This window comes from Xiphophorus maculatus, chromosome 18, assembly GCF_002775205.1.
Source record: "Xiphophorus maculatus strain JP 163 A chromosome 18, X_maculatus-5.0-male, whole genome shotgun sequence".
In the NCBI taxonomy this organism is placed as follows: Eukaryota; Metazoa; Chordata; class Actinopteri; order Cyprinodontiformes; family Poeciliidae; genus Xiphophorus; species Xiphophorus maculatus.
Genome location: NC_036460.1, coordinates 33,321,863 through 33,346,579, shown reverse-complemented (window position 1 = coordinate 33,346,579; position 24,717 = coordinate 33,321,863). Strand labels below are relative to the sequence as shown.

General features: G+C 40.4%; 2 protein-coding genes across 4 annotated transcripts in view; one reads left to right on the top strand and one right to left on the bottom strand.

The window, feature by feature from the left end:
• The window catches only part of LOC106700049 (L-amino-acid oxidase-like), a 29,482-nt gene extending 21,758 nt beyond the window's left edge, over nucleotides 1–7,724 (bottom strand). Inside the window, exons 1-6 of one of the 2 annotated variants that reach the window (XM_023351399.1) lie at nucleotides 7,454–7,724; nucleotides 4,970–5,096; nucleotides 4,561–4,769; nucleotides 4,270–4,375; nucleotides 3,110–3,324; nucleotides 2,600–2,712 (exon numbers count right to left, since the gene is read on the bottom strand). In XM_023351399.1, the coding sequence (XP_023207167.1) occupies nucleotides 2,600–2,712; nucleotides 3,110–3,324; nucleotides 4,270–4,375; nucleotides 4,561–4,605 (479 nt within the window). In that variant the 5' untranslated portion in view covers nucleotides 4,606–4,769; nucleotides 4,970–5,096; nucleotides 7,454–7,724. The remainder of the gene's footprint in view (nucleotides 1–2,599; nucleotides 2,713–3,109; nucleotides 3,325–4,269; nucleotides 4,376–4,560; nucleotides 4,770–4,969; nucleotides 5,097–7,453) is intronic. The other variant, XM_023351400.1, reaches the window with a different exon arrangement.
• Nucleotides 7,357–24,717, top strand: part of snx19 (sorting nexin 19) — a 40,811-nt gene continuing 23,450 nt past the window's right edge. The window contains exons 1-10 of one of the 2 annotated variants that reach the window (XM_023351398.1): nucleotides 7,357–7,444; nucleotides 8,620–8,882; nucleotides 12,443–12,637; nucleotides 12,725–13,930; nucleotides 14,227–14,425; nucleotides 16,024–16,124; nucleotides 16,229–16,348; nucleotides 19,379–19,503; nucleotides 20,061–20,133; nucleotides 20,313–20,469. In XM_023351398.1, coding sequence (XP_023207166.1) covers nucleotides 8,679–8,882; nucleotides 12,443–12,637; nucleotides 12,725–13,930; nucleotides 14,227–14,425; nucleotides 16,024–16,124; nucleotides 16,229–16,348; nucleotides 19,379–19,503; nucleotides 20,061–20,133; nucleotides 20,313–20,469 — 2,380 coding nt within the window. In that variant the 5' untranslated portion in view covers nucleotides 7,357–7,444; nucleotides 8,620–8,678. Of the gene's footprint in view, nucleotides 7,445–8,619; nucleotides 8,883–12,442; nucleotides 12,638–12,724; nucleotides 13,931–14,226; nucleotides 14,426–16,023; nucleotides 16,125–16,228; nucleotides 16,349–19,378; nucleotides 19,504–20,039; nucleotides 20,134–20,312; nucleotides 20,470–24,717 lie in introns of both variants that reach the window. The other variant, XM_023351397.1, reaches the window with a different exon arrangement.

Sequence of the window (24,717 nt, the reverse complement as noted above, 5' to 3'; positions counted from 1 at the left end):
GCCATTCTGCTCAATTTACAGTGGAGGTGGATGCATCTGAAACTGGTGTGGGGGCCATCCTGTCACAGCGCTCCCCGAAGGATGGCAAGCTCCACCCGTGTGCCTTCTTCTCTAAGAAGTTTATCCCCACCGAAAGCAGGTACGACATTGGTCATCTGGCCATCTGGCCATCAAACTGGCCCTTGAGGAGTGGAGACACTGGCTCGAGGGTACTGAGCTCCCAGTCATTGTTTGGACAGACAATAAGAATCTGGCTTACCTTCAGTCAGCCAAATGCCTGAACCCACACCAGTTCCGTTGGTCTCTCTTTTTCTCCCGTTTCAACCTCAACATCACCTACCACCCGGGTTCCAAGAACACCAAGCCAGACAACCTCTCCAGACTCCACTCTCCAGATGACCCTTCCGAGACTCCCGGATAGATACTCCCAGCCTCCTGCACCATTGGGTCCCTCACCTGTGATGTGGAGAGAGGCATCCAGGAGGCTCTAACCGCTGATCCAGACCCAGGAGGTGGTCCCCCCAACCGGCAGAATGTCCCCATCTCGGTCCGGGGTCGTGCCATCCTTTGGGCACACTCTTCCGTGGGCCATCCTGGGATAAGCCGTACCATCAGCTTCCTGCATCACTACTTTTGGTGGCCCACACTCAATAAAGATGTCATTGAATATGTCTCTGCCTGTTCCACTTGAGCTAGGAACAAGACCTTACATTGCCCACCTTCTGGTCTGTTACAACCACTGTCCATTCCTAGTCGTCCCTGGTCCCACGTCTCCCTAAATTTTGTTACTGGTCTCCCCACATCCAAACAGAAGAGTGTCATCCTCACCATTATGGACCGTTTTTCCAAGGCGTGTAATTTGGTCACCTTCACTAAACTCCCCTCAGCCGCAGAGACAGCAAAACTTCTTTCGCCACGTTTTTTGCCTTCATGGTATCCCCACAGAGATCGTCTCTGACAGGGGGCCTCAGTTCAGTTCCCAGCTCTGGCTGAACTTCTGTTCTGTGCTCGGGGCCTGGCCGTGTTTGTCTTTGGGGTTCCATCCTCAAACCAATGGACAATGTGAACGACTTAACCAGGAACTGGAGAACACCCTGTGCTGCCTCTGCACCTCCAACCCAACCTCTTGGAGTGTGCACTTACTGTGGGTGGAGTACGCCCATAGCACACACATATCATCTGCGACAGGGTTATCTCCATTTGATGCGTCTCAAGGGTTCCAACCTTCCCTACTGCCGACATCCTTCCCAGATGTGGTCATTCCATCTGTCAGACGTCACATGCAAAACTGTCAACGTATTTGGAACCAGACTAAGGCCGCCCTTCAACGAACGTCTGCTCAGAATAAGCTTCTGGCAGATAGAAAGAGAATTCCAGCCCCCATCTTCTCGCCCGGCCATCGCGTTTGGTTATCGTCAAAGAATTTTACTCTAAAATCCTGTTCCCGCAAGTTGTCTCCCAGGTTTCAGGGTCCGTTCGTTGTTGACTCCGTCCTTAGCCCTTCTACTGTCCGCCTTAGGTTCCCCTCTCATTTCCGTGTCCACCGTGTTTCACGTTTCCCAGATCAAACCCTACGTCTCCAGTCCTTTGTGGGTTAGAGTTGGGTTCTGCAGGGGAGGGTCCACCTTCTCCTTCACAAGGTGGCAGGCTGATGGGATCCAGCTGTTACTCATCACCACCAATCTGCAAGGTTCTTAAAGAGGAGCAGCTTCCCGGAAGCAGATGCCAGATGGTTCCGCTTCTACAGTGGTACTCTCTAGCTGTCAGTGCTGTATTCCCAGTGTCCTCCTTGTTCTGACTCCTTTTCATCTGTTCCTTCCTCTACAGTGAACCCGTGCTGAACACTCTCTGAACCAGGACTCACCTGAAGTATCTGATTCTAGCTGCTCCGTTGGGCCTTGCACCTGGGTGCGTCACGCCCGCCACTCAGCTGCTGCCTGTCTGCCCTCAATCACCTGCTGGAACTTCCCCATCTGGAAAACCACCACATCACACTAACTGTTGGTTCCCCATGTACTCTCCTCTGCTTGCCTCTACCCACAGACCTTAAGTCGCCATCAGGTAACTCCGTCATTCCCTCCATTACTTCCCTCTTTAACCTCTCGCCCTTTGCAGTTCCTCCGCTGGTCCGGTTCCTCCCTGCTGTCGCAGATCGACGCCCCTCCACACGCTCTCCAGCACATTCTATTGCTAAATAAATCTGTTAAAACTGTTTGGGTGTCCGTAGTTGTTGCTTGCCTTAGAGTCCTAGAAACCTCACATTATGGCAGGTGTAACACCAATTTCCTTCTTGTAGTTCATTGTTGATGTCTTCCTGTCTTGGTACAGAAATATCTAATAGCAAACTCTAAAACATCCTGGTTTAACAGAACCTTCTTAATGCTCAGTTAGTAAAGTGCATCTTCTCGCTCCTTCTTCCCCTTTGCAGTCACTCATAAGGGTTGAATTAACTTTACCATAAGCTTTTGCAAGTTTTTTGCGACTAAGAAACATGTTAAATCATATCAGAATCCTATATAGGCAAGATAAAGCTTTAATATATTCTGATGCATAAAACCTTAGAATTTGTTTTTTAACCACACATTAATTCACTACTCACTTATGGAAGCTAGGGATCCTCATGGCTCCCATCTCTGCGTACCAGCCTTCTCTTCTGTTCCTGAAGGTTTCCACCCGTCCTCCGATTCGCTCACTAGCTTCTATTATGGTCACCTTTTTAATCCATAGATAGGGAAACATAATCATCACCGTGGAAACATCATCCACTGCCACCCTATTTGCACTTAAAAAGGTCAGTGCCAACCTTGACATCTGGGGAAGGCCCCCCATAAGACTAACATGTAACAGAACCAGATAATTCTTGTACAGTATTTGGAGTCATTGTAATCCACCCATTTGGGTGGATTACAGAAAGAAGAAAGACAATGATGAATGTATATAAAAAGAAAATGTGTAAGAAAATATATATATATATATATACATACTGTATATACATATACAGAGGTTGTATATGTATATACATATACTGTATGTATATATAGTGCTCTCCCTCTTAGTCCCCCAGCTTTAAAAGTCTAGCTCCGCCACTGTCTTTCCCCACCCATCCAACCTTATGTCCTGCATCTTCTAAGACCTTGGCAGCAGTCAGTCCAGCCATGCCCCCGCCGATGACTGCCACATGCTGAGGCATCCTGGCAGCTGGGAGTCCATCCGTCACAATGTCCAGGAGCTCTCTGTAGTCAGCGTCCTGGAGACACTCATAGAGAGGGTCTCCTATGATTCCGCTGGCTGCCAAAACCACAACTCCCACTAGAACCAGCGGAACTGACAAACAGAGACACAAACAACTCAAACCCCTTTCCCTCTGTTTTCCTTCATTTAAAGAGTACAAAGTAATGAGTTGTCACCAAGGTCACATCAAAACTAACAAAAACTGAAACCCTAATCCTAACATTTTCATTAACTAAAATATATAAAAAAGTGAATTCATGAGGAAAAATTATAACTGGAACTATATTGTGCATTTATAAACCTAACAAAAACATACAGAAATTATATAATGTCATTTGTGTCTGTGTTTATGAATTAATTTACTAGCCTTTTGAACTGTTTAATTTAATTTTCCCCACATAAGCAGTTTATGTTAGCTGCCGATAAATTAGAGTACTCCATACTCCTGCTGGCAGCAGTCAGTCCGTAAAATAACAGTAAAAAGGTTGGTAGAAAACATCAGACACTTGTTGTTCAATAATATTTCAATGCATCTATTGAAAATGATTTCTTCTGTTAAGTATTCCAATTGATGTATACATAATTACAATACAATTCTTTGACTTTTTTAATTCTGCAACTAAAAATTAACCAAAGTATGAAAAACTAAAAACAAAAAACTAAACAATATTTAACTGATAACTACAAAATCAGTAAATTCACTCTAAAAACTAATTTAAACTAATTGAATTAGACAATCAAAAAGTCACAGCAAAATAAAACTAAACTATAACTAAAAACCCAAAACTATTATAACTGTAGTTGCGACAAATTATGTGATGTCTGATTATAGCTATATATTGTCACCTTCCTGAAATAATGGCCTATGTCATTTTTTGTGAAAAGTAATTTTTGAAAAAAAGAATCACCACGTCTCTTTCCAAAAAAAAAAAAAAAGAAGCTCAGGGCAAAAAAAAAGAAAAAAATGAAACCCTTATGGCAAAGAATGACTTATGCCATTATTTTAGGAAGGTGACAATATGCAACTGTAAAACCTACCGTACTTGCACAGAACCATGTGAGGCATCATCTGGAGAGCAGAACTCCACAGTTTGGACCTCCTCCCTCTGCTGTGTGTGGTGACGGTCAGAGAGGAAACAGAAACCTAAAAAACACAAGCCTGATTTAAGTTTGCAGAGAGACTATCGGGCTAAATAAACAACTGAGTGTTTCACTGAATTAAATATTTAAAAAAAACCACACACACGATACAAAACCTGATCATTTTTGCATTTTTCCAATGGAAATTTAAAAAATAAGTATCACCCCATTCAAGCTACATTAACTCACCTCTGTCAAAGGAAACGTATGGTAAGTAGTTGGAGCCCTGGGCATGACGGAGCAGCAATGACCCCGAGACTAAAGTATCAGAGTGGTGAGGCTGACTGGGAAACCTGAGGAGCACAGTGTGTGTCACGCTGCACACAAGGTCACTTTTATGATGGCTCCCTCAGGTCTTCCAGAAATATTTTCCCACACCGGCTCGAGAGTCAACCACACTGAACAAATCAGATTAGTGAGGGAACACAAGTCATCAGCACACCTCATTTCCTCCATCTTCCCTCATTTCAGCATCTGACCCAAAAGTGCTCCTTTGGATGTGTCCAAGAAATGCTTCAGCTCAACTTTCAGACGCCCCCATTCATCCAAACAGTCAGTTAAAAAAGATTGCTAGAAACATAAATTTGTGCTTACTCACCAAAGAGAGAATGTGAGACTAGATTCATCCACTTCTCTTCTTGTCCTCCACAGAGCTGGAAACCCATGGTTTTGAAAGCAAATGAAAGCAAAAGCAGGGTTGGAGTTTCATTTTCCTGACTTCAGACCTAAAAAAAACAAATAAATGCTGGGGATTTTTTTATGAGCAGTCAGGGGGAAAAGAAAGTGCACCTTCTTTCCATTCCAAAGTTTGACTTGTCTATGTAATAAAAATTATCTGGTAATGACCTGTAAAATTATTTATATCTAATATCAACTACTTCTTGTTAGATAATTTAATTCTGTCCTTATTTTTAAACTTTTTATACTGAACAAAAATTAGGTATAATAATAAAAATAAAATAAAAAACCAAGAGATACAGTCAAAAAAGTACACCCCATAATTCAGTAGCTAGAAGAAGCATAATTATCCACCTTGATTCTGGTTACTGTGGAAACGATTATGGGTCTTACTTCCGGTGCCCAAGGGAAGTATGAGTATTTCTTCTAGGTGTCTTGTGCAAAATTCTGTTCCCCTGTGAAAATGTAGCAACTTGCTAATCGGCTTTTGTCAGGTAATTTAGGCTACAAAACATATGAGAACACAAGTTATCAGAGCTTAAATGTGGCAATATTCTTGCTTCTTGCAGCTATTGAAGGGTGATTTGATTCCCTCTCATAACCTTGGCAAATAAAGAGCAAATGTTACCAGATTTACAGGATTTGTTGTTCATAAAGAGAGGATTAACCCCCTAACCTGCATCGGAACGCCCGCTTGCTGTTTTTCCATTGTATTTTCTGGTGCTGAGATTTAAGGGTTTAAACTCTGCCGGTGTCCATTATGATGCTTTTATTGGGCAGCCTAGAGCCCCACTTTTGATTGACAACTCATTAGACCAATAATGTTATGAAATGGCCTTTTCCGAGCCTGGTGTACAGAGCCTGGTGCCGGAAGAAAAACGGCGAGTGACTGAGGGTCACTGCGCGTAACACCTACCCTGTAAATTCTAGACACTAACAGGTACCATAGAATTGCACAAAAATCCGTGAGGGACGACGGAGTCCCTGCTCAAAATTCCGTGAAAGAGGAGTACGGAGCCTTGTGTCAGAAGCCCATTAAAATGCTGTCTACATCGTTTTAAACTGTGTGATTGTGAGCGTGAGTGGGAATAAAAATAGCAACAGGTATGTAACAGTAGGAGTGTAACAGGTAAACCTTTTATTGATGCAAACTCGACTAAAAACCCACCTGTTTAGGATTGTATTTGAAATGTAATCAATTACAAATTTATTGATGGAACCTGACTTAATGTTGTGTTTTGATTGTTGATTCTATGTTGCATTGTGTTTCTGTGTTTGATATGATGTAAAGCACTTTGAAATGCCTTGCTGCTGAAATGTGCTATACAAATAAAATTTGATTGATTGATTGATTGATTGATTGATTGATTGATTGATTGATTGATTGATAGACCTCTGAGAAATAGAGAATTCTGAAAAATTTTAGTTTTTCAGAAAGCAAGTTAGAACACAAAGAATGTCTGTCCCAGCATGCACTGCACTCCTAAGACACTAAAACATCAAATGTATTTATTGTCAAATCAGTCTATGACATAAAAGAAAACACAGCCACTGATAGTGAACATATAGCAGGCTCAGTTTGGCTACAGATAATTTTAATAACAAAAACTATGAAGTTAAATAGGATTTAATTGACTCTCCTATTACTAATCACAGGTTGACAAAAACTTTGTAATATTACATAAACACATTTTTGGAAATATGATCCAACTGAGTGACAAGGCTGTTACAGTTTCAGCAACAGATGTCACTAATGAGGAATGAATGAACCATCAGGTAATGAACCTTTCAGCAAAGCAAAGGGCTGGAATGCTTCATTGCTTCATGAGGCTTCATTTGGCCATCACTTCTTTCTTTTTAGTCAGAGCCAACCAATAGGGACATGTCTTTCATTGTTAGTCTTTGAGATTAGTTGTTTTTTTTGATTGAATAATTGTGAAACAAATTTAACTCCATACAATTCCTCTCACTTTCTTACTTCTTCGATTTACCGTTTGCCAGTCTCCTGTTTTACAATAATCAGTATACATTCTATAATATTATGAGTAATTTAATTCTAATTCTTCGATCTCACTTTCTGGTTAGAATGAATCTAATTAAACCTGAATCACACCTTACAACTTTAACCAAACCTTCACACTAGTTTGTCTCTTATCACAATCAGATGTGACACCCAGGCCACTCGTGACCCAGGTGGGACTAACTAACCTGTGCTCCACTAAAACTGTCCGACTGAATCTTAGCTGCTCTTTGCCCTGAGCTGCAGCTGTCCGAGGTTATGGTTATCAAACAACATTTCCCATGAGCCTTTTAGTTGATGACTTCATAAAACAGGAAGTAAACATGAAGGAAAATGTCATCAAGCGGCTTCACTGAGCCATGACAGATCGCACAGGTTACAAACCTTTTCTCTTCTTTAAACAGTGAAATGTAGCAGCAGGGAGCTTCACATCCCTTCTGGTGGAGCAGCTGAAGCGTTAGCATGATGCTATGCAGCCTTAGCTGTTCCGCTGGTTCATGATCGCTTTGATAAAACCTCCCAGCTGTCATGTCGTTGTTTCAGCCTGCTGACACTCGTTTACCATTTCACTCTCACTACTCTATTGTCTTTAGCAGCTTTAGTTAGAGCTCTGTTGTTGGCGGATAGGAGACATTTAACGATGTTAATAATAAAACCCAACCCGTCAGATTGTTGCAGTCCATGTTGAATAATATCAAAGACAAATAAGCAGCTGCTGTTTGTTTAAAACAGTGTTTTAATGCTAAGATAAGTGTAGCATCAGAATCATATTATACGTTTGAATAAAGGACCAATTCACTGCTTTTATTGAATCAAGATCCATTTTAGTTCTTTTTCCCGCTTCCAGGAAAACTGCATTCAGTGAACCAGTCTGAGCTGAATACTGTATGCTTATTCCAGAAACCAGTTTGTGACATTCTGCTTCCATTTCATATTCCTCTGTCACACTTACCAATTATTTAGAGAAAAATTTTGCAATATTTCCCTTGAACTGCTAATATCTGTCTGTCCATTCAATCAATCAAGAAAGATGACTACAGTTAGCACACTGGTGCCTCCTACAAGTTTTTGAAGGTGGCCTGGTCCCTGTCAGTCGGCCCAGGGGCGTTGCTGTTGCAGTGTAGCTCTCCACCATCAGTGTGTCCAGAGCAGGGGAGTTCAAGTCCAATCCTCCGGAGCTACCATCCTGCAACTTTCAGATGCTTCCCTGCTCCAAAACACCTGAATCAAACGAATGGCTCGTTAGCAGGTGTGTTCTGATCCTGGTCTGTTGGATAAGGACGCATCTAAAAGTTGCAGGACGGTAGCTCTGGAGGACTGAACTTCAGCCCCCCTGGTCCAGAGCATTTATGTTGTATAAAAAATAATCTAACAACTTGAACCATCATCATGAAACACTGACACCACAAACTTTCTGTTCCTTTGAAAAACTTTAAGTAATTGCTGTACTCATAATTTCCATTTTAAGCTAATCCCGCCTCATTGAGAAACATTTCTACTAATGCTCCAAGTCTATTAGGAGGTTTAAATCTTTTAAAATCTTTTTCCAGGTGTGCCATTTCCCTGGCCTGCGTGACCCCTGCTTCTCTCTGTGAGAGTGCTCAGGGCCATGGCTGAGGTGATGGGACAGAGGAGCCTTATGGGCTTCGGTGTGTTGCTGGCTTGGCTCTTGCTTTTCCACCTGCTGGTCAATATTTGGCTCCTATGTGTGTTCACCAGCTTGCTGCTGGTGCTCGGAGGCTGGTTTGGCTCCCAGGCTATCCTGGAGTCCAACAGCTTGGTTCACCTGGAGAGGTTCATCAATCTGGAACAGGTGAGTGCATCACTAAATGGGTTTATTTGTTCATGTCTTAGAACAGGGGTGCCCAAAGTGGGTCCTTGAGGGCCGGCATCCTGCATGTTTTAGTTCTCTTCCTGGTTTATCGCACCTGGATCAAATGATGGCTCGTTAGAAGGCCTAAGAAGAACATTGACGAGCTGAAAAGGTTGTTGGTACCACCAGGGAGAGAACTAAAATGTGTAGGATGCCGGTATTCGAGGACCGACTTTGGGCACCCCTGTCTTAGCACATGTGTGTGTTTCATTTTGTGTCTGCAAAATAATCAGGTAGACATACTGAGAAAAGGTAACCTTGGCTTTTAGTTGCGTGGTCAAATGTAAAACCTTGTAAAAGCATTCATACCATTTGAATTTGACATGGCATGGCACAAACACAAACTTTATTGTATCTTACTGGGGTGGTCTGTCATAATACGTCATTTTGAAATGGAAGAAAAAGATAAACAATTGAAAAAACTAATGGAAGTACTCCTAAATAAAATCCTTTGCAACCAACTGCCTTCAGTAACCAGCTAATTAGTCAGTAGAGTCCATCTGTGTCTCCCTTAATCCACATATAAATCTAGCTGCGTTGTGAAGGTCTTGGTAGACTGGCGAACACACAAGCCATGAAGCACATCATAAAGGTTAGAGTTTAGAGATGTGCAAATATGGAAGAGACTTGCAGCAAAAGGTGGTTCTTCAATGTATCCACTCAGGAGGATAGAAAACATATACAGTACATATACAGCAAATATTATCACAGCAAATTCTGATTATTTGCTGTGAATTTTGAAAATAAAGGATCATTCTACCTTCACTTCAAAAGTACACAGTACTTTGTGTTGGTTTATCACATAATTTTCGCCCCAAAATACATCGAAGTATACTTGCTTAGAGGATTTAGTGATTGTTTTCCAACAGTTGATAACGGGAACGTTGTGGCCTTATTGTTATTAGACTTTAAGTGCAGCGTTTGATACTATTAACCATGACATCCTTTTATTTCGACTGCAGCACTGTGTTGGTCTTAAGGGTACAGTTTTAGATTCCTTCTAGTCAAATTTGAAAGACAGAAGGTTTTCTGTTCATCTGTAGCACCACCCCTAAAGTATGGAGTACCTCAAGGTTCAATCTCAGGCCCTATTTTATCTATGAAGTATTTGCTGCCTTTTGGACACATTTTTAAGAAATGTAATATCTCCTTTCACTTATGTACAAATATACATGTCCCTAAAGAAATTGCAAGGTAAGGATTATTCCCTAAAGTCTTTAACAGATTGCGTAACACAAGCTAGCTCATGGATGAACCAAAATTTTCTTCACATGAATCAAAATAAGACTCAAATTATATTGTTTGGACAAAAGAACATTAGTAAACCTGATAAAATTTCTGCTTCCCTTGCTCCTTTTGATCAATCTTCTGTTAGGGATCTTGGTGTCATTTTTGACAGTTGCTTGAAATTGGATAAGCAGGTGAGCTATGTAGTAAAACCAAGCTTTTTTCATCTGCGCTTTCTAGCAAAGGTTAAAATCCAGCTTCTGTATCAAAGAATTTGAGAAACTTATCCATGTCTTCATTACTACGTGCTTAGACTACTACAACTTTACAGGTGTTGTCATAAAATTAGAATATCATGCAAACTATGATTTATGTCAGCAATTCCAGTCAAAAAGTGAAGCTTGTATATTATATTCATTCGTTACACACACATTTTTTTTCTTGTAATGTTGATCATTAAAACTCACAACTAATGAAAACCCCAAATTCAGTATGTCAGAAAATTAGATTATTACTTAAGACCAAAACAAGAAAAGGATTCTTAGAAATGTTGGCCAACTGAAAAGTATGAGCATGTTCAGTACTTAGTTGGGGCTCCTTTTCCCCAGATTACTGCAGCAATGCGGCGTGACGTGGAGCCGATCATTCTGTGGCACTGCTCAGATGTTATGAGAGTCCAGGTTGCTCTGATGGTGACCTTCAGCTCTTCTGAATTGTTTTGTCTGGTGTATCACATCTTCCTCTTCACAATACCCCATAGATCTTCTATGGAGTTGAGGTCAGGTGAGTTTGCTGGTTAATTAAGAATAGGGATACCATGGACCCTAAACCAGGTACTGGTAGCTTTGGCTCTGTGTGCAGGTGCTAAGTCCTGTTGGAAAATTAAATCTGTATCTCCATAAAGTTGGTCAGCAGCAGTAAGTGCTCTAAAACTTCCTGGTAGATGGTTGCGCTGACCTTGGACCTCAGAAAACACAGTGGACCGACACCAGCAGATGAAATGGCAACCCAAACCATCACTGACTTTGGAAACTTTGACTGGACCTCAAGCAACATGGATTCTGTGCCACTCCTCTCTTCCTCCAGACCCTGTGACCTTAATTTCCAAGGGAAATGAAGAATTATCTTTCATCAGAGAACATAGTTTTGATCACTCAGCAGCAGTAAAGAGTCCTTTCTGTCTTTAGTTCAGGCAAAGTGCTTCTAATGCCGTCTCTTGTTCAAGAGTGGCTTGACAAAAGGAATGTGACAGCTGAAACCCATGTCTTATCTGTGTGTGGTGAGTCTTGAAGATCTGACTCCAGCTGCAGTCCACTCTTTGTGAATTTTCCCCACATTTTTAAATGGGTTTGTTTTACCCCTCCGAGGTGCAGTTATCCCGATTGGTTGTCCATTTTTTTCCTACCACATCTTTTCCTTCACTTCACCTCTATGAATGTGTTTGGACACAGAGCTCTGTGCAGAGCCAGCTTCTTGATGTTTGTGTCTTACCCTCTTGTGCAAGTTGTCAAAGGTCATCTTTTGAACAACTGTCAAGTCAGTAGACATCCCCATGACTGTGTAGCCTTTGCATGTCTTTTGAGTTAATGAGCTGATTAGTGTGTGGCACCAGGGGTCTTCAATATTGAACCTTTTCACAATATTCTAATTTTCCGACGTACTGAATTTGAAGTTTTCATTAGTTGTCAATCATCAACACTAAAAGAAACAAACATTTGAAATACATTAGTCTGTGTGTAATGAATGAATATAATATACAAGTTGCACTTTTGGAATGGGATTACTGATTTAAATCAACTTTTTCATGATATTCAAATTTTATGACAGCACCTGTAATTGGCTTAGGCCCGGTTTGTCTCCAGGATCTTTTCCACCACCATTCAATTTCTAGAACACCATAGTCAAATAATAAACTGCCCTTAAAATGCCCAGAACCAGACTGAAAATCAGAGGAAATGGGGCCTTTGCTGTCACTGCTCCAAATTTGTGGAACAACTTACCCATCAAACTGGAACTCTTCAAATCATCCCTTAAAACTCACTTTTATTATTTCCGTAAGGCCTGACTGGTTTAATTTGAGTCTTTATTCTTATGTGTTTTTATCTGTGCTTTTATGAATACTGTACAGCACTTTGGTGCAGGTAATGTCTGTTTATAAAGTGCTTTATAAATAAATTGAAGTATTTATTTACAAAGTGATAAAATATGAAAAAGTGGTACATGTAGTGTTATGAGGCTCATTTGTCTCAGATTTGTTCTCGTCTACATTTCAGGTTCAGTCATCTGCAGAGGACAAAGAACATTTGGACCAGGAGATCCATAACACAGTGAGAAAAATAATCAGAGACTTTGTCATTTCATGGTACTCCACTGTTTCCACAGTGAGTAGTTTTGAATTAAAAGTTCAGGAAGCCATGATCTCTATGGCCATGAAGCTGAAACTGCGCGCCAAACACATTGACAGAAAGGTAAGAAGCTTTAACAACATCAGGTACATTTTGATTTTGGAAATCATACACACACAGTAGGACAAGAAACTTTTTGTATTTTCTCAGGAGCTGACGCAGAAGGTCCTGAACCTGGTGGGCGGCCACCTGCAGGACTACCTCACGGCCAAGGAGCTGGCCAAAGAAAAATATCGCAGTGAGAGCGAACAGTTGTGGAAAGCGTATTCCTCTGTCGCCACTCCTCACGTTGCTATGAGCGACGACTCAGCAGAAGTCAACTACGTCCGAGCCATTGTGGCTCTGCTGCTGCATATTTTGGTGCCATCACCTCATTTAGAAACCAACACAGGACGGTTTGTTGTTGGGGAGCTTATCACCTCTAATGTCTTTCTCCCTCTAGTGGCTAAACTGTCAGACCCTGACTGGTTAAACCTCCTGATCATAGAAATCCTCTGTAAGTCCAGCACACCACTGGATACTGTAGCATCCAAACTAGAGACTTGCAGCTTGCCACTACCTGCTGCTGAATCTGAGGCTCCAACTCTACAGTGTGTAACTCAGGCAAACAGTGAGTCACTTCAGCAAGGAGCAGAGACGGAGCTGACTGATGACACGGCAGCTGCTCTGCCTGAACTCCATGCCTACGATGCGACTGACACAGAGGAGGTGAAGTTCCCCCAGACATTCTCTGGAGAAGAGGAAGCTTCTCGACCCTTTTTAAGATGCTACCTGAGAGGAAGGAAGTCCAACCCATTTTACCAAGAAACTGACTCTGATCCTGACTCTCCTTTGGCAGACTACAAACCCACCTCCACTGATTCTTTGCTCATGATGGGTCAAGAAGACACACTGTATGACAGATCCAGAAATTACATTACAACTGCTGAGGACAACAATAGTATAGACTTGGAGGAGGTTTCCCCAAGTCCAGTGGACAGCTCTTATCCTAAGGTCTTGTTGAATTCAGTACTTGTGGACAGTCCTAATGACGGGTGCCTGTCATCACTCAGGGACACAGAGGTAACTTGCAGTACCAACAGCCTTCGGGATCTGAAAAGAGAAAACAGTTCCCCTGGAATGAGTCGAAGCAGAGAGCTTGTCTTGGGGGTAGAGCCGACTGGATTGGGGAATCCTAGCGAGCTGATCATGGCTAGTCCACTGCAGGGCTGTTCTCCCGTGTCGACGTTTAGTTTTGAGCCCCTCAGCAGTCCAGAAGGACCGGTCATCATCCAAAACCTCCGCATCACTGGTACCATCACAGCCAAAGAACATCGCGGCACTGGCTCACACCCATACACACTTTATACCATCAAAGTAAGTAACGTGTCTTTTGTCAGTCTCAGAAGTAGTTCTCCCAGTAATATATTTTTAATATTTCTATCCAGTAGTTCACTGACTGTTGTTAAAACTGATGATCTACTTGGATTTTCACACACAACTATCTTTTGTCAGAGAAAATTATGTATGGGCAAAAGGGTGAAACTTCAACCAAACCAAACATTTCTACAAACATAATGACCTTTACTTTAAGGATATGTACATACAAAGTGCCCTGTGTTACACACAGTCTAACCTGTAGTAGAAATAAATAAAGCTGTTATGGTTTGCAGTATGAGACGTTGGTGGGTTGTGAGAACCTGGAAAGCATCCAAGCAGGCTCTGAGCTTATGGAGTCTATACCGATAGGCTCAGAGAATCCAACTCCTATCCCGCCTGTGGCATATCACATGGTCAACAGAAGATACAGCGAGTTCCTTAACCTACAGACTCGACTTGAAGAAAAATCAGAACTGCGGAAACTCATCAAAGGTAGGTACAACTGTATTTTGTTCAGTTGACTTTGTTTGATTTACTCATTTAAAAGGTTTTGTCTGTATAAATCCATGTTCTTTATCACAGTGATTTCATACTAAACTAACTAAAAATAAAAACACATTTAATCTACAGACTAATTATTAATTTAAAGGTAATGATCCTTAAACAATCTCTAAAATTGGTAACTAAAGGAGCAGTGTAGCAGCTTCCCCAGCTCTTGAATTACTCAGCCAGTCGCGACGGGTGAATTTCAAGGTTTTTATTTTCTTTGATGGAGATGAAGAACCATGATCATCACAGTCACCACAATCACCTCAGTCACTGTGAAAACTAAAACATAGACAAATAGAATACAAAACATAAACTTACAATACAGACAACAAGACAAAATGTACCTCGCTGCTTTCACTGGGGAACACTAAGTGTTGATTTCTTTGTGCCAAACATCTTGACAGTTCAAGTCATTCACTGGTACTATGATTCTACCAGCTTTTATAGGGCCTGCCGTCATTAGCTACCGCAGCCTGTGAGGCACATACAAACCCCCCAAACATTACAAAGTACAAATATCATTAAACAAAACAAAATAGAAACCACCAACAATGCTAATCAAAACAGACAAACATCCATAAACAATCTGCAACATTCTTAATTTAGAAAATTCACTTTGAATAATTTACTTTGAATAGTCTACAAATTTAAATAATGTAGACAATTTATTTTAAATGGTTCACTATCCATTACAAGCAGTATTATGTAAAATCAAAATTTTTTAGCTTTACATCATGTTATTATATTATTCCCTCATCAACAACATACCTGGAGTGCATTGATTCTTTCATGCGTGTTTTAGAAATCTTCTAATCTCCATGGCAACCATTCAGCTGTGCAAAATGCCTGGCTGGACCTAGCTCCACCTTTGAGGACACAACTTCTCCTCAGAGCTGCAGTTTTCGCCTCAGAGTAGCTCCCCCCCACCCGACTCTTCCACTCAGCTACTTCAGACTGAGCAGCAGGAATTAGCAAACACCTGATGGAACTGGGCTGAGCTACTTCTCAGAACAGCACTTTTAAAATGTAGTTAAAGGGTTAATAGAGGAGTTATGATGGTGAAGTTTCAAAAACAGCAGGAGTTTTTAAAAAGACAGAGGCCAAATTTTACGCCGCTAAATTACGAAGTCAAATTTCTTTTAAGTTATATTTGATTTACATAGCACTTTAATAACAACTGAAATTACCATAGTTACTTGATTGTGCTATGAAATGGCACTACGTACCTGGAAGATACATAATACTACCCCTACAATGGTGACTAAGAACCTGTAAGTTATCGAAAAACTATATCTGTCGGGAGCCAACAGGACAAACAAAAATATAAACTATCACATTCATATTCCAAATCAGCATCTGAGACACGATGCTTATTATGCACCACAGTTTGAAAGCCATTATTTTGAGGCAAGTTCTGAAGGGGGCTGGGCAGCAAATATGTTTTGCAGGTGAAAGTCCAACATTAAGATGTCTACTCCCTACTATTATCTAGTGTGTTACTTTCTTTACACCAAATAAAGTTGTATTCATATAACTTGTAGGTGTGAAAGGTCCAAAGAAAGTTTTTCCTGAGATGCCATTTGGAAACATGGACAGTGACAAGATTGAGGCAAGGAAAGGACTTCTTGAAACCTTCTTAAAGGTCAGGGGTTATTTTTTCTTTCTTTTTTTCAATTTTTTTTTTTTACCAAAAGAGACTTTACCCCATTGTAACACACTAAATGCTGTCTGTTTTGATCTCTACAGCAACTGTGTTCCATCTCTGAAATAGCCAACAGTGAAGAGATGCAGGAGTTCCTTGCTCTCAACACAGATGCTAGGATTGCCTTTGTGAAGAAACCGTTCATTGTGTCTCGCATAGACAAGGTTGAAAGTTCCACATTTTACCAGGATTCTGTTGTCCTCATGTTGTTAGTTGACCTTCCTGGGATAAGGTTTCAAGCATGTTTGAGAAACCTTAAAACTTGTCATATATTATGTTTTCAAATCACCTGCATGTGACCTGCTGGCTACATAAGGCTGAATGAATGAATGAATTAATCCCACTTTGGATAAGCACACAGTGTTTCACTATAATAATTAAAATCTTATTTCGCAGAAGAACGGCAATATCTCACTATGTCTTCCATCCATTAGTCTATGGAGAGAAGGATGGAAGTTACAGTGAGACACAGACAATTGAAGTATCTGGGGCAGTGAGAGGGGTCAGTGTTGTCACCCCCACAAGATGCCACCCTGGGCCGTTGCCCACGTCACCCATTGCAGAATCTGGCACTGGCTGATTAATTACAATTAATCACGTTGGCTAAAGACCCAACACAAGAAAGTTGAAACTGTTCAACTCTTGTTGCTGTCTGTCTGCTGACGCGGAAAAAGTATTTCGCTGTTCGTAGCTCCCCAAGTGTAACGTGCTGCTGTGAACTAGATAACCCTCCGCGGGAGAGAGGCTCTGATGTCAAACTAGATGGTTCAATTGATCTGCGTTATGTAATATTAACTCATTAAAATGTTCAGGTTAATAGCGTGCGCTAACGCGTTAACGTTAACAGTCCTATGTACGAGAAGAAAAAAAACTGTTGCAGCATCCTACCCTCAAACAACTTCAGCAAATAGACCAGAATATAGTCATCTGCATATTCTAGGTTAACTGAACTAAAAAGCACTTATGTTGAACATGATGTTAGCTGAGAAATAACCGAAGTTAGCTTTAGCAAACAAGCGAGAGTAGCTCAGTATAACCATTTAAAATATATTTTTGTACACAAAACTGCAATACAATGTTTTTTTAAAAAGTACCCGGTGAAAGTCATTGTTGGCCCCGCCCTCTAGCCTGTGAACGTTCGCCTACAGCCGGTAAAAATCCCACAATGCAACTGTACATTAAAAATTTACAGTACAGCTGTAAATTTCCGCACGTGATCCAGCGGTCCAATCACATCCCATATATTTTCCATACGCATTTCAGATCAGAGTAAAGAGCTGTATTTTCAAAACCCAGCCACCTTACTGTATTTTCATGCTGTAGTTTTTACAGCAATTTGTTACAGTGTATGTAAAAAGCATATTGCTTTTAAGAGTTACCTACTGCATACAGATGCAAAAAATTGTTAACTCAGATCACAGGATCTGAGTTAACACTTTTTTGCACAAGTACCCCTTCCAGTCTGTTTTTATCCATTGCTTAACTAGTACTGCTGTTATATTTTCTCCTTCTTTCAGCTGCTGCCTTCATTTATTTCCCCACTGGATCATCCGGCTCCATCTGAGTATATCTCTACTGCCCTCCTCTATCACACCTACCTTCTGCATTTCTTTTTTCAAAAAACCCATGAACCTGTTCTGTGGTTTTCAACTTCCTTTATCCATACATCTCCTACCCACCTTTAGATTCATCTTTTTTGGATAGTACCAATGTCTCCAAATCATAAATTACAACAAACTCACACTCATTTATTGTTTCTTGATTCTACTGACTGCAGGCACTCTTCCACCTGCTTCCTATTGTCACTATATGTTTAAGCACACACTGCATGATTTGTTATTATGGTCAGACTTATGACTAAACCAAATAACAATAGAATGAAAATATCCTTTATTGTCCCACCTGAAGGAAATTAAAGATGGAGCAATTTAAACATACAAAATAAGAAGAGACTGCCCAGTAAGGTCAACTTTACAAAAAAAGAGAAATAATAGTATATTGTTATTAAAAATAGTATATTCAGATTTATAGAAATGTGCAACTTAGTAGGGCTACTTAAAAATTGTAAAAAAAAATATATGTGCCTAGAAAACAGCAACAGACTATTTACAAGAAGTAAAAAAACTGCAAATGTCAGCAGGAAATTAGGAAAATTACAAATAACAGTATGGATATAAACATTTGTGGAGTTTTATTGGGAGCAGGGATGGTTCTAGTGTAACGGCTGCTAGAAGGAAGGATCTATGATAATGCTCCTTTATGCACTAGGATGCAGCACTTTGTCACTGATTAAAGTAAGAAAAAACAGGTAAGGTCTAGAGAAACATCAGACTTTAAAAAGTCTGGACAACTATTATTGAGGTCAGCTTTAAAAGATTACTAAAAAAATCTGGCTGCTTGGAAGGAATTGACATATTTAGAGGTCAGTGTTTTTGATAAAATGTTAAAGATTTGTATGCACATACACCCATTGTTTGCTTCTTTCACTGATTTATTATTATTATTTTCTTTTAAAACTTGAATGGTAACATTCCCCTGTTTTGTGGAAACTTTTTTGGTGTTATATTGTAACAAAACATAAAGTACATGAAGTGGATGTAAGACTTACATAAGTTGTGTGTAAACGCCCGGAGCCAAAGCCACCACTACATATTGTTATATTTCTTGGCTAAGTTAGATAAAATGATAGTAAGTAAGATATCTTACCTTCTTATATAAGCCCTGAATTCAGATTTCACAAACTGTGTGCAAACTTTCTACTGTGTTATACCTCAGACAGATCACAACTGACCAGTCAGAGGACATATGGTTTTCTTACCTTTGTCTTAACAACAGGTCCTGAAGGTTGGAGAAGAACCTTAAGATTCACTTGGACTATTAAAAGCAAAGGTTTTGTTACCAGAACGTTGATGCGATTCACCCAAATTTTCACAATTTCACTTATTTTACATGTAGCAAATACAAATCTGTTCGATACGTTTGAATTTTATTTAAGTACATATATGCACCGTTTAACTATGTCACTGTTAGTATTTCCGTAATTTTCACCAAACAGCTTCTGAAAATCTTTTGTAGAATGTTAAATGTCCTGTAGATTTCCTGTATCAGTGGGTCAGTGATGCCAAGTTTAGCCCATGATCTGTCAGGAGCCCGTTTGAGGTTTGTCATCATGTGTTTTATGTTTGCACATGTAGATTGTGGTGAATGCTATTGTAGGCACCCTGAAGACAGCATTCCCTCACTCTGAACCTCAGAGCCCCACCGAGGACACTGAGTCCGAGGTGGATGGAGGGAAGATGGGTACAGACAAGAAGAACCGGTATGAGACATCTTTAGTTCTCCATACGCTCTATCCAAGGGTATACTGGTTTTAAAAACTAGTTCAAAACCCTTTTACATTATCAGGCTTTATTTAAGTAATTAATATGAAACATTTTATATATTTAGTTATTTCCAATAAAACACATTTCAGGTGGTTTTTGTAACGTGGCAAAATGTTAAAAAGATTAGATATTGTTGCAAGTTACTGTATACCACATTACACCGACTGCATTACACCGACTACTTTCAACAGTCAGCTGTTGAAAGCAACAAACATCAGCTACAGAAATGTCCATTTTGCATAGTCCCTTATTGCTAAACTTTCAAATTTACAAGCTCTAACTTTTACTTATTTTATGGAGGGTGAGTCCCACCATCAATTACATTTAAAGATATTTACAATAATTTTAACTTAATGAAGCTTTGTATTTACAGCTTAACCAGTTTACTGTTAGTATTTCTAAACTCAAATAAGATTTTTTCTGAAGTTTGTGCTCATGTAGTTAACATCATCTTTACTGTTCCTAATCGTAGCTCACGTCTCAAACTCTCCAGCAAAGGCGTCCTCTTCATGAACGGCTCAGAAATTAGGCCTCCTGTGTCGTTTGTTTGGGACCAAACCAGTACAGTACGTGAACTTTGTTGAGGTTTAATCACAGTTCTGTAATTCACTTCCATTGAAAACGTAGTGTTGCTCTTTTTGAAACACATTCAGGCAAACTAAATGTTACATTTATATAATTTCCCCCTCAATGTAGCAAAGGTGGGATTTGTTTTCTCATGCCATGGTTCTGCTGTCTCCTTCAGGTGTTTAATGGCATGACTCTGGTGGATTTACAAGCCTTCATTACTGAGGAGGAAAAGTCGCTGCAGAAGGAAACAGAGATGGAGGGAGGTCCAGTGTTAGGGCAGTGGGTAGGCTGCCGAGGTCATGGTGTGAGAGCAGAGCAGTGTGAGGAACACGGTAAGGAAGTCTCGCTTCTCTGGCTTTTTCTTCATTTTTTTAAAACGACATTGACATTATAAAGACTGAAGCCAAGATGGAAAAGCAATGTTATAAACAAAGAAAAAAAGCTTTGTATACCCTCAGTGTTTCCATTGGATTTGAAGAGATTGGTAGCAGTTAGGTGTTCCCAACAATCTGAGAAGGGTTACAAGAGCTTTATTGCAGCATCTTTGTAAGTGGAAAACATTTGTACACAAACCGTAGAATCTTCAATCTGCTGATTTTTATTTATTTTTTTACTCTAAGAGCCGGCTCTTTGAAGTGAACGATTGGAACCGGCTCCACAATGGGAGCCGTTTTAGGATCCTATTTGGGAGCCGGGTTTTTTTCTACAGTATATCGCTGTCTCTCCGCCTCCCTGTCGTTGTGCTTGTGCTCTGCAAGGGTAGTTTTTCCCCACATCGTTTTTTTTTGTCCTGCAGTGCCTCGCTGTCTCTCCCCCCTCTTCTCCTCCCCCTTCTCCCTCTCGTTGCGCGTTTTGCTCTTCTGCCAGTGCTAGAGCAGAGAGTTTTTTTCCCTCGGTCGGTCCACTGCCCTCATGTCAAGCCTGTGCTCCACACATCTGACCAATCACACATAGTTTCAATTAATAATGTGGCGGGGAAACACTGAAAGAAAAGTTTATCTCCACTTTTTTTGTGGAAACGGCAGGCAGTTGGCCAAGCTGTATAGCGTTCTTCGGCAGGTGTTTATGTACAGACACTCACTCAGCGGTCAAGAAGCACGACAGAAAGAAGGGGAGTCAGTGTGAGAACTGAATAGGTGAAAATAAATGAGTGACAGAAAACGGAGCAAGATTTGGACTCATTTTAATGCTACATCAAGCTCCAGGGCAGAGTGCAGACTGAGCAAAGTCAGATTTCCTATAGTGCAGGCTCGACAAACAACCTGCACAGGCACATGCGGACATCACACGCATTGGTATTGCTATAGCATTGTTATGCGGCATTTTTACTCATCATAAGTGCTTAACAATGTCAATAATGAAACAAAATATTATAAAATTAGATTTAAGCTATTAATTAATAATGTCAAAAATATATATGGGGAGCCGAAAGAGCCGGCTCTCCACAGTAAGAAGAGCCATTAGAGCCGCATCTCGAAAAGGAGCCGAAAATCCCATCACTACTGTACGGGAGGGGAGAGCGGCTGGCAGGAGGGGAGGGACGCCTAATCAGTGCTGTTCCTCTGTTATTGATCACTTCATACACAAACAGCGGTCAAGTACATAAAATGCTGACTAGAAAAAAATTCCCCACATCGTTTTTGCGTTGCATACAGTGCATAGCCACCTTTTGCGCCACTGGTTCTCAGCGTCCACGTTACGTTTAGCCACTTTTGAGGAGGGGGGTACCTGAAAGTTGATCTCTGCTCTGATTGCTGATGAACAATGAAGCCAGATTGTGCGCACTACCGTGACTTTGCGGGCTACGGTTGCATTGTGGGGAATGTAGTGTTGGTGTGTGCAAAGGCTGTGGCCTGTGGGCCGTTCTAATAGTAACTAGAAAATTTCGGAAGAAATTTAGCCGGGGCCTGCCAAGGCGCGCCCGTGGGGTTTGGGCCCGGCGTCGTCACGCCACAAATCGGCGTCGACGCCAAAGAACGCCGCAACGTAATCAGTGGCATGCGGAGAACCGCAAGAACGTTAAGTGAGGCGGACGTGCACCATTCAGTACGATTTAAAATTTTCTCAAGGCTTTTATTTTGGAAGTTTTGTTAAACTTCATTTCAAAGGGCCAAACTAATCCCATGTGTAATAGTCCTTGGGTTAAAATAGTTATATAATGCTCAAAACACAAGTGGCTGATGTAAAAATATTCAAGGCTTTTATTTTGAAATTTTCAGTATGCTTCATTTCATAGGGCCAAACTAATACCACGTGTAACAGTGCTTTGGATGAAAAAGTCAAATAAAGGCAAAAAGAGCAATTACGTCATGTAAAAATATTCAAGGCTTTTATTTTGAAATTTTCAGTATGCTTCATTTCAAAGGGCCAAACTAATACCATGTGTAACAGTGCTTTGGATGAAAAAGTCAAATAAAGGCAAAAAGAGCAATTACGTCATGTAAAAATATTCAAGGCTTTTATTTTGAAATTTTCAGTATGTTTCATTTCAAAGGGCCAAACTAATACCATGTGTAACAGTGCTTTGGATGAAAAAGTCAAATAAAGCCAAAAAGAGCAATTACATGATGTAAAAATATTCAAGGCTTTTATTTTGAAATTATTATTATGCTCCATTTTAAAGTTCCGAACTAATCCCATGTGTAACAGTGCTTTGGATGAAAAAGTCATACAAAGCCAAAAACAGCAATTGCATGATGTAAAAATATTCAAGGCTTTTATTTTGAAATTATTATTATGCTTCATTTTAAAGTTCTGAACTAATACCACGTGTAAGAGTGCTTTGGATGAAAAAGTCAAATAAAGCCAAAAAGAGCAATTACGTCATGTAAAAATATCCAAGGCTTTTATTTTGAAATTTTTGTTAAGCTTCATTTTAAAGGGCCAAACTAATACCATGTGTAACAGTGCTTTGGATGAAAAAGTCAAATAAAGCCAAAAAAGAGCAATTACCTCATGTAAAAATATTCAGGGCTTTTATTGTGAAATTTTCAATATGCTTAATTTTAAAGTTCCAAACTAATCCCATGTGTAACAGTTACTGAGTTAAATCAGTTATATACAGCCCATAGCAGCAATTAGTTCTAAAGGCCAGTTCAGTCCTGATCTGTTTCAACTGAGGATAGATAGAACTACAGCGATGCGTATTTGTAGTCCAAACCAGCAGCCAATAGCCTCTTGAGTTCCGTTGCTATGGCAAATAATGGTCTCAGCAGGTGTGAGCTCTGAGCTGTCAAACACACAATTGTGTGTTTGAGCAAACACGTTTTACTGAAAAGAAGCATTGGAAACAAATCCTTCCTGTTCGGGAACCGTAATACATATTCGAAAAGCGTTTCGAGCATATGAGAGGCCTATGTGTCTTCTGCGATAGTCCCGAGATTCATATCTGTACCTCACTCAGAGCATTTACAGCGATGAGAGAAAGAAATGTTGTGCCCAGATCTGAACCGAGATCGGCTGTCACTCTAATTTGAAGAAAAATGAGAAACTTTGGGTCGCTTAGAGGCAAATTGTGGACAAACCGTAACTGGTATCGACGAGCCGTCTTCACTTTCGAAGAGATCCAAGACGTATCTACAAAATGAAATTTGAATGGCATTTCTAGGTGAATTTGTGACGACACAGAAAATCCTCAAAAATAGGGTATTTCCAGGATTTTTCCCATTGACTTATAATGGGGTTTTTTTCGTAGTTTTTTGCGAATTATGTCGCCACGTTAAGCCCAAATCCCACCAAAAATAATAGCTCCAATGGCGTGAATTTTCTGCACATTTTGATACCTCATTTGTAGGTGTGCACCCAGCGGTACGAGCCGCATTAACGGTTACGGAAGAAAAATAAAGATTAAAGAGACGCTTCTCTCCGACAATAGTAATAGGTTCCTGCCATTGCTTTGCATGGCAGGCCCCAATTAAATATCATCCAGGGGGCCATAGATAATTAATTGACTTTGACATATGTGCATTACACTGTCAAAAGCTTTAACAACATAGTTATTAATATTTCCTCTTACATGAAATAAAGTAGAACATGTAGGACTAATAATAAAGATTTCATTAAATTTTTATTACACTATCAAATGATTTAATAACAGAGCCATTAATAGTTCCTCTTATATCAAGTAAAATGGAACAAGTAACACCACTTATGAAGATGTCATTAAGTGTTATTACAGTGTCAAATGCTTTAATAACAGTCATTAATATTAACTTTTACCTGAAGTAAAGTGAAACAAGAAGAAACAGTTATGAAGATGTCATTGAGTGTTATTACGGTGTCATTAAAGTTAACTCTTGATGATGCCTCCCACTTCTGCTGTGTCATCCACAAACTTCACTATAGGGTGTCTTGCCGAGCAGTCATACATCAGCAGAGTGAAGAGGAGGAGACCTGCGGCAGGCCAGTGTTGAGGGCGATGGAGGAGGAGACGGTGGTGTTGTTGTTAGTGTTAACTGACAGTTATTCAACTCGGAATAACTGAAGGCCATTAACGGAAGACCTTCCGTCACTGTGGAGCACTGGAGGATAGGGTGGTCTTTAAGCAGATGGGCACAGATGCCAGTGACAGTGGCAGGTGT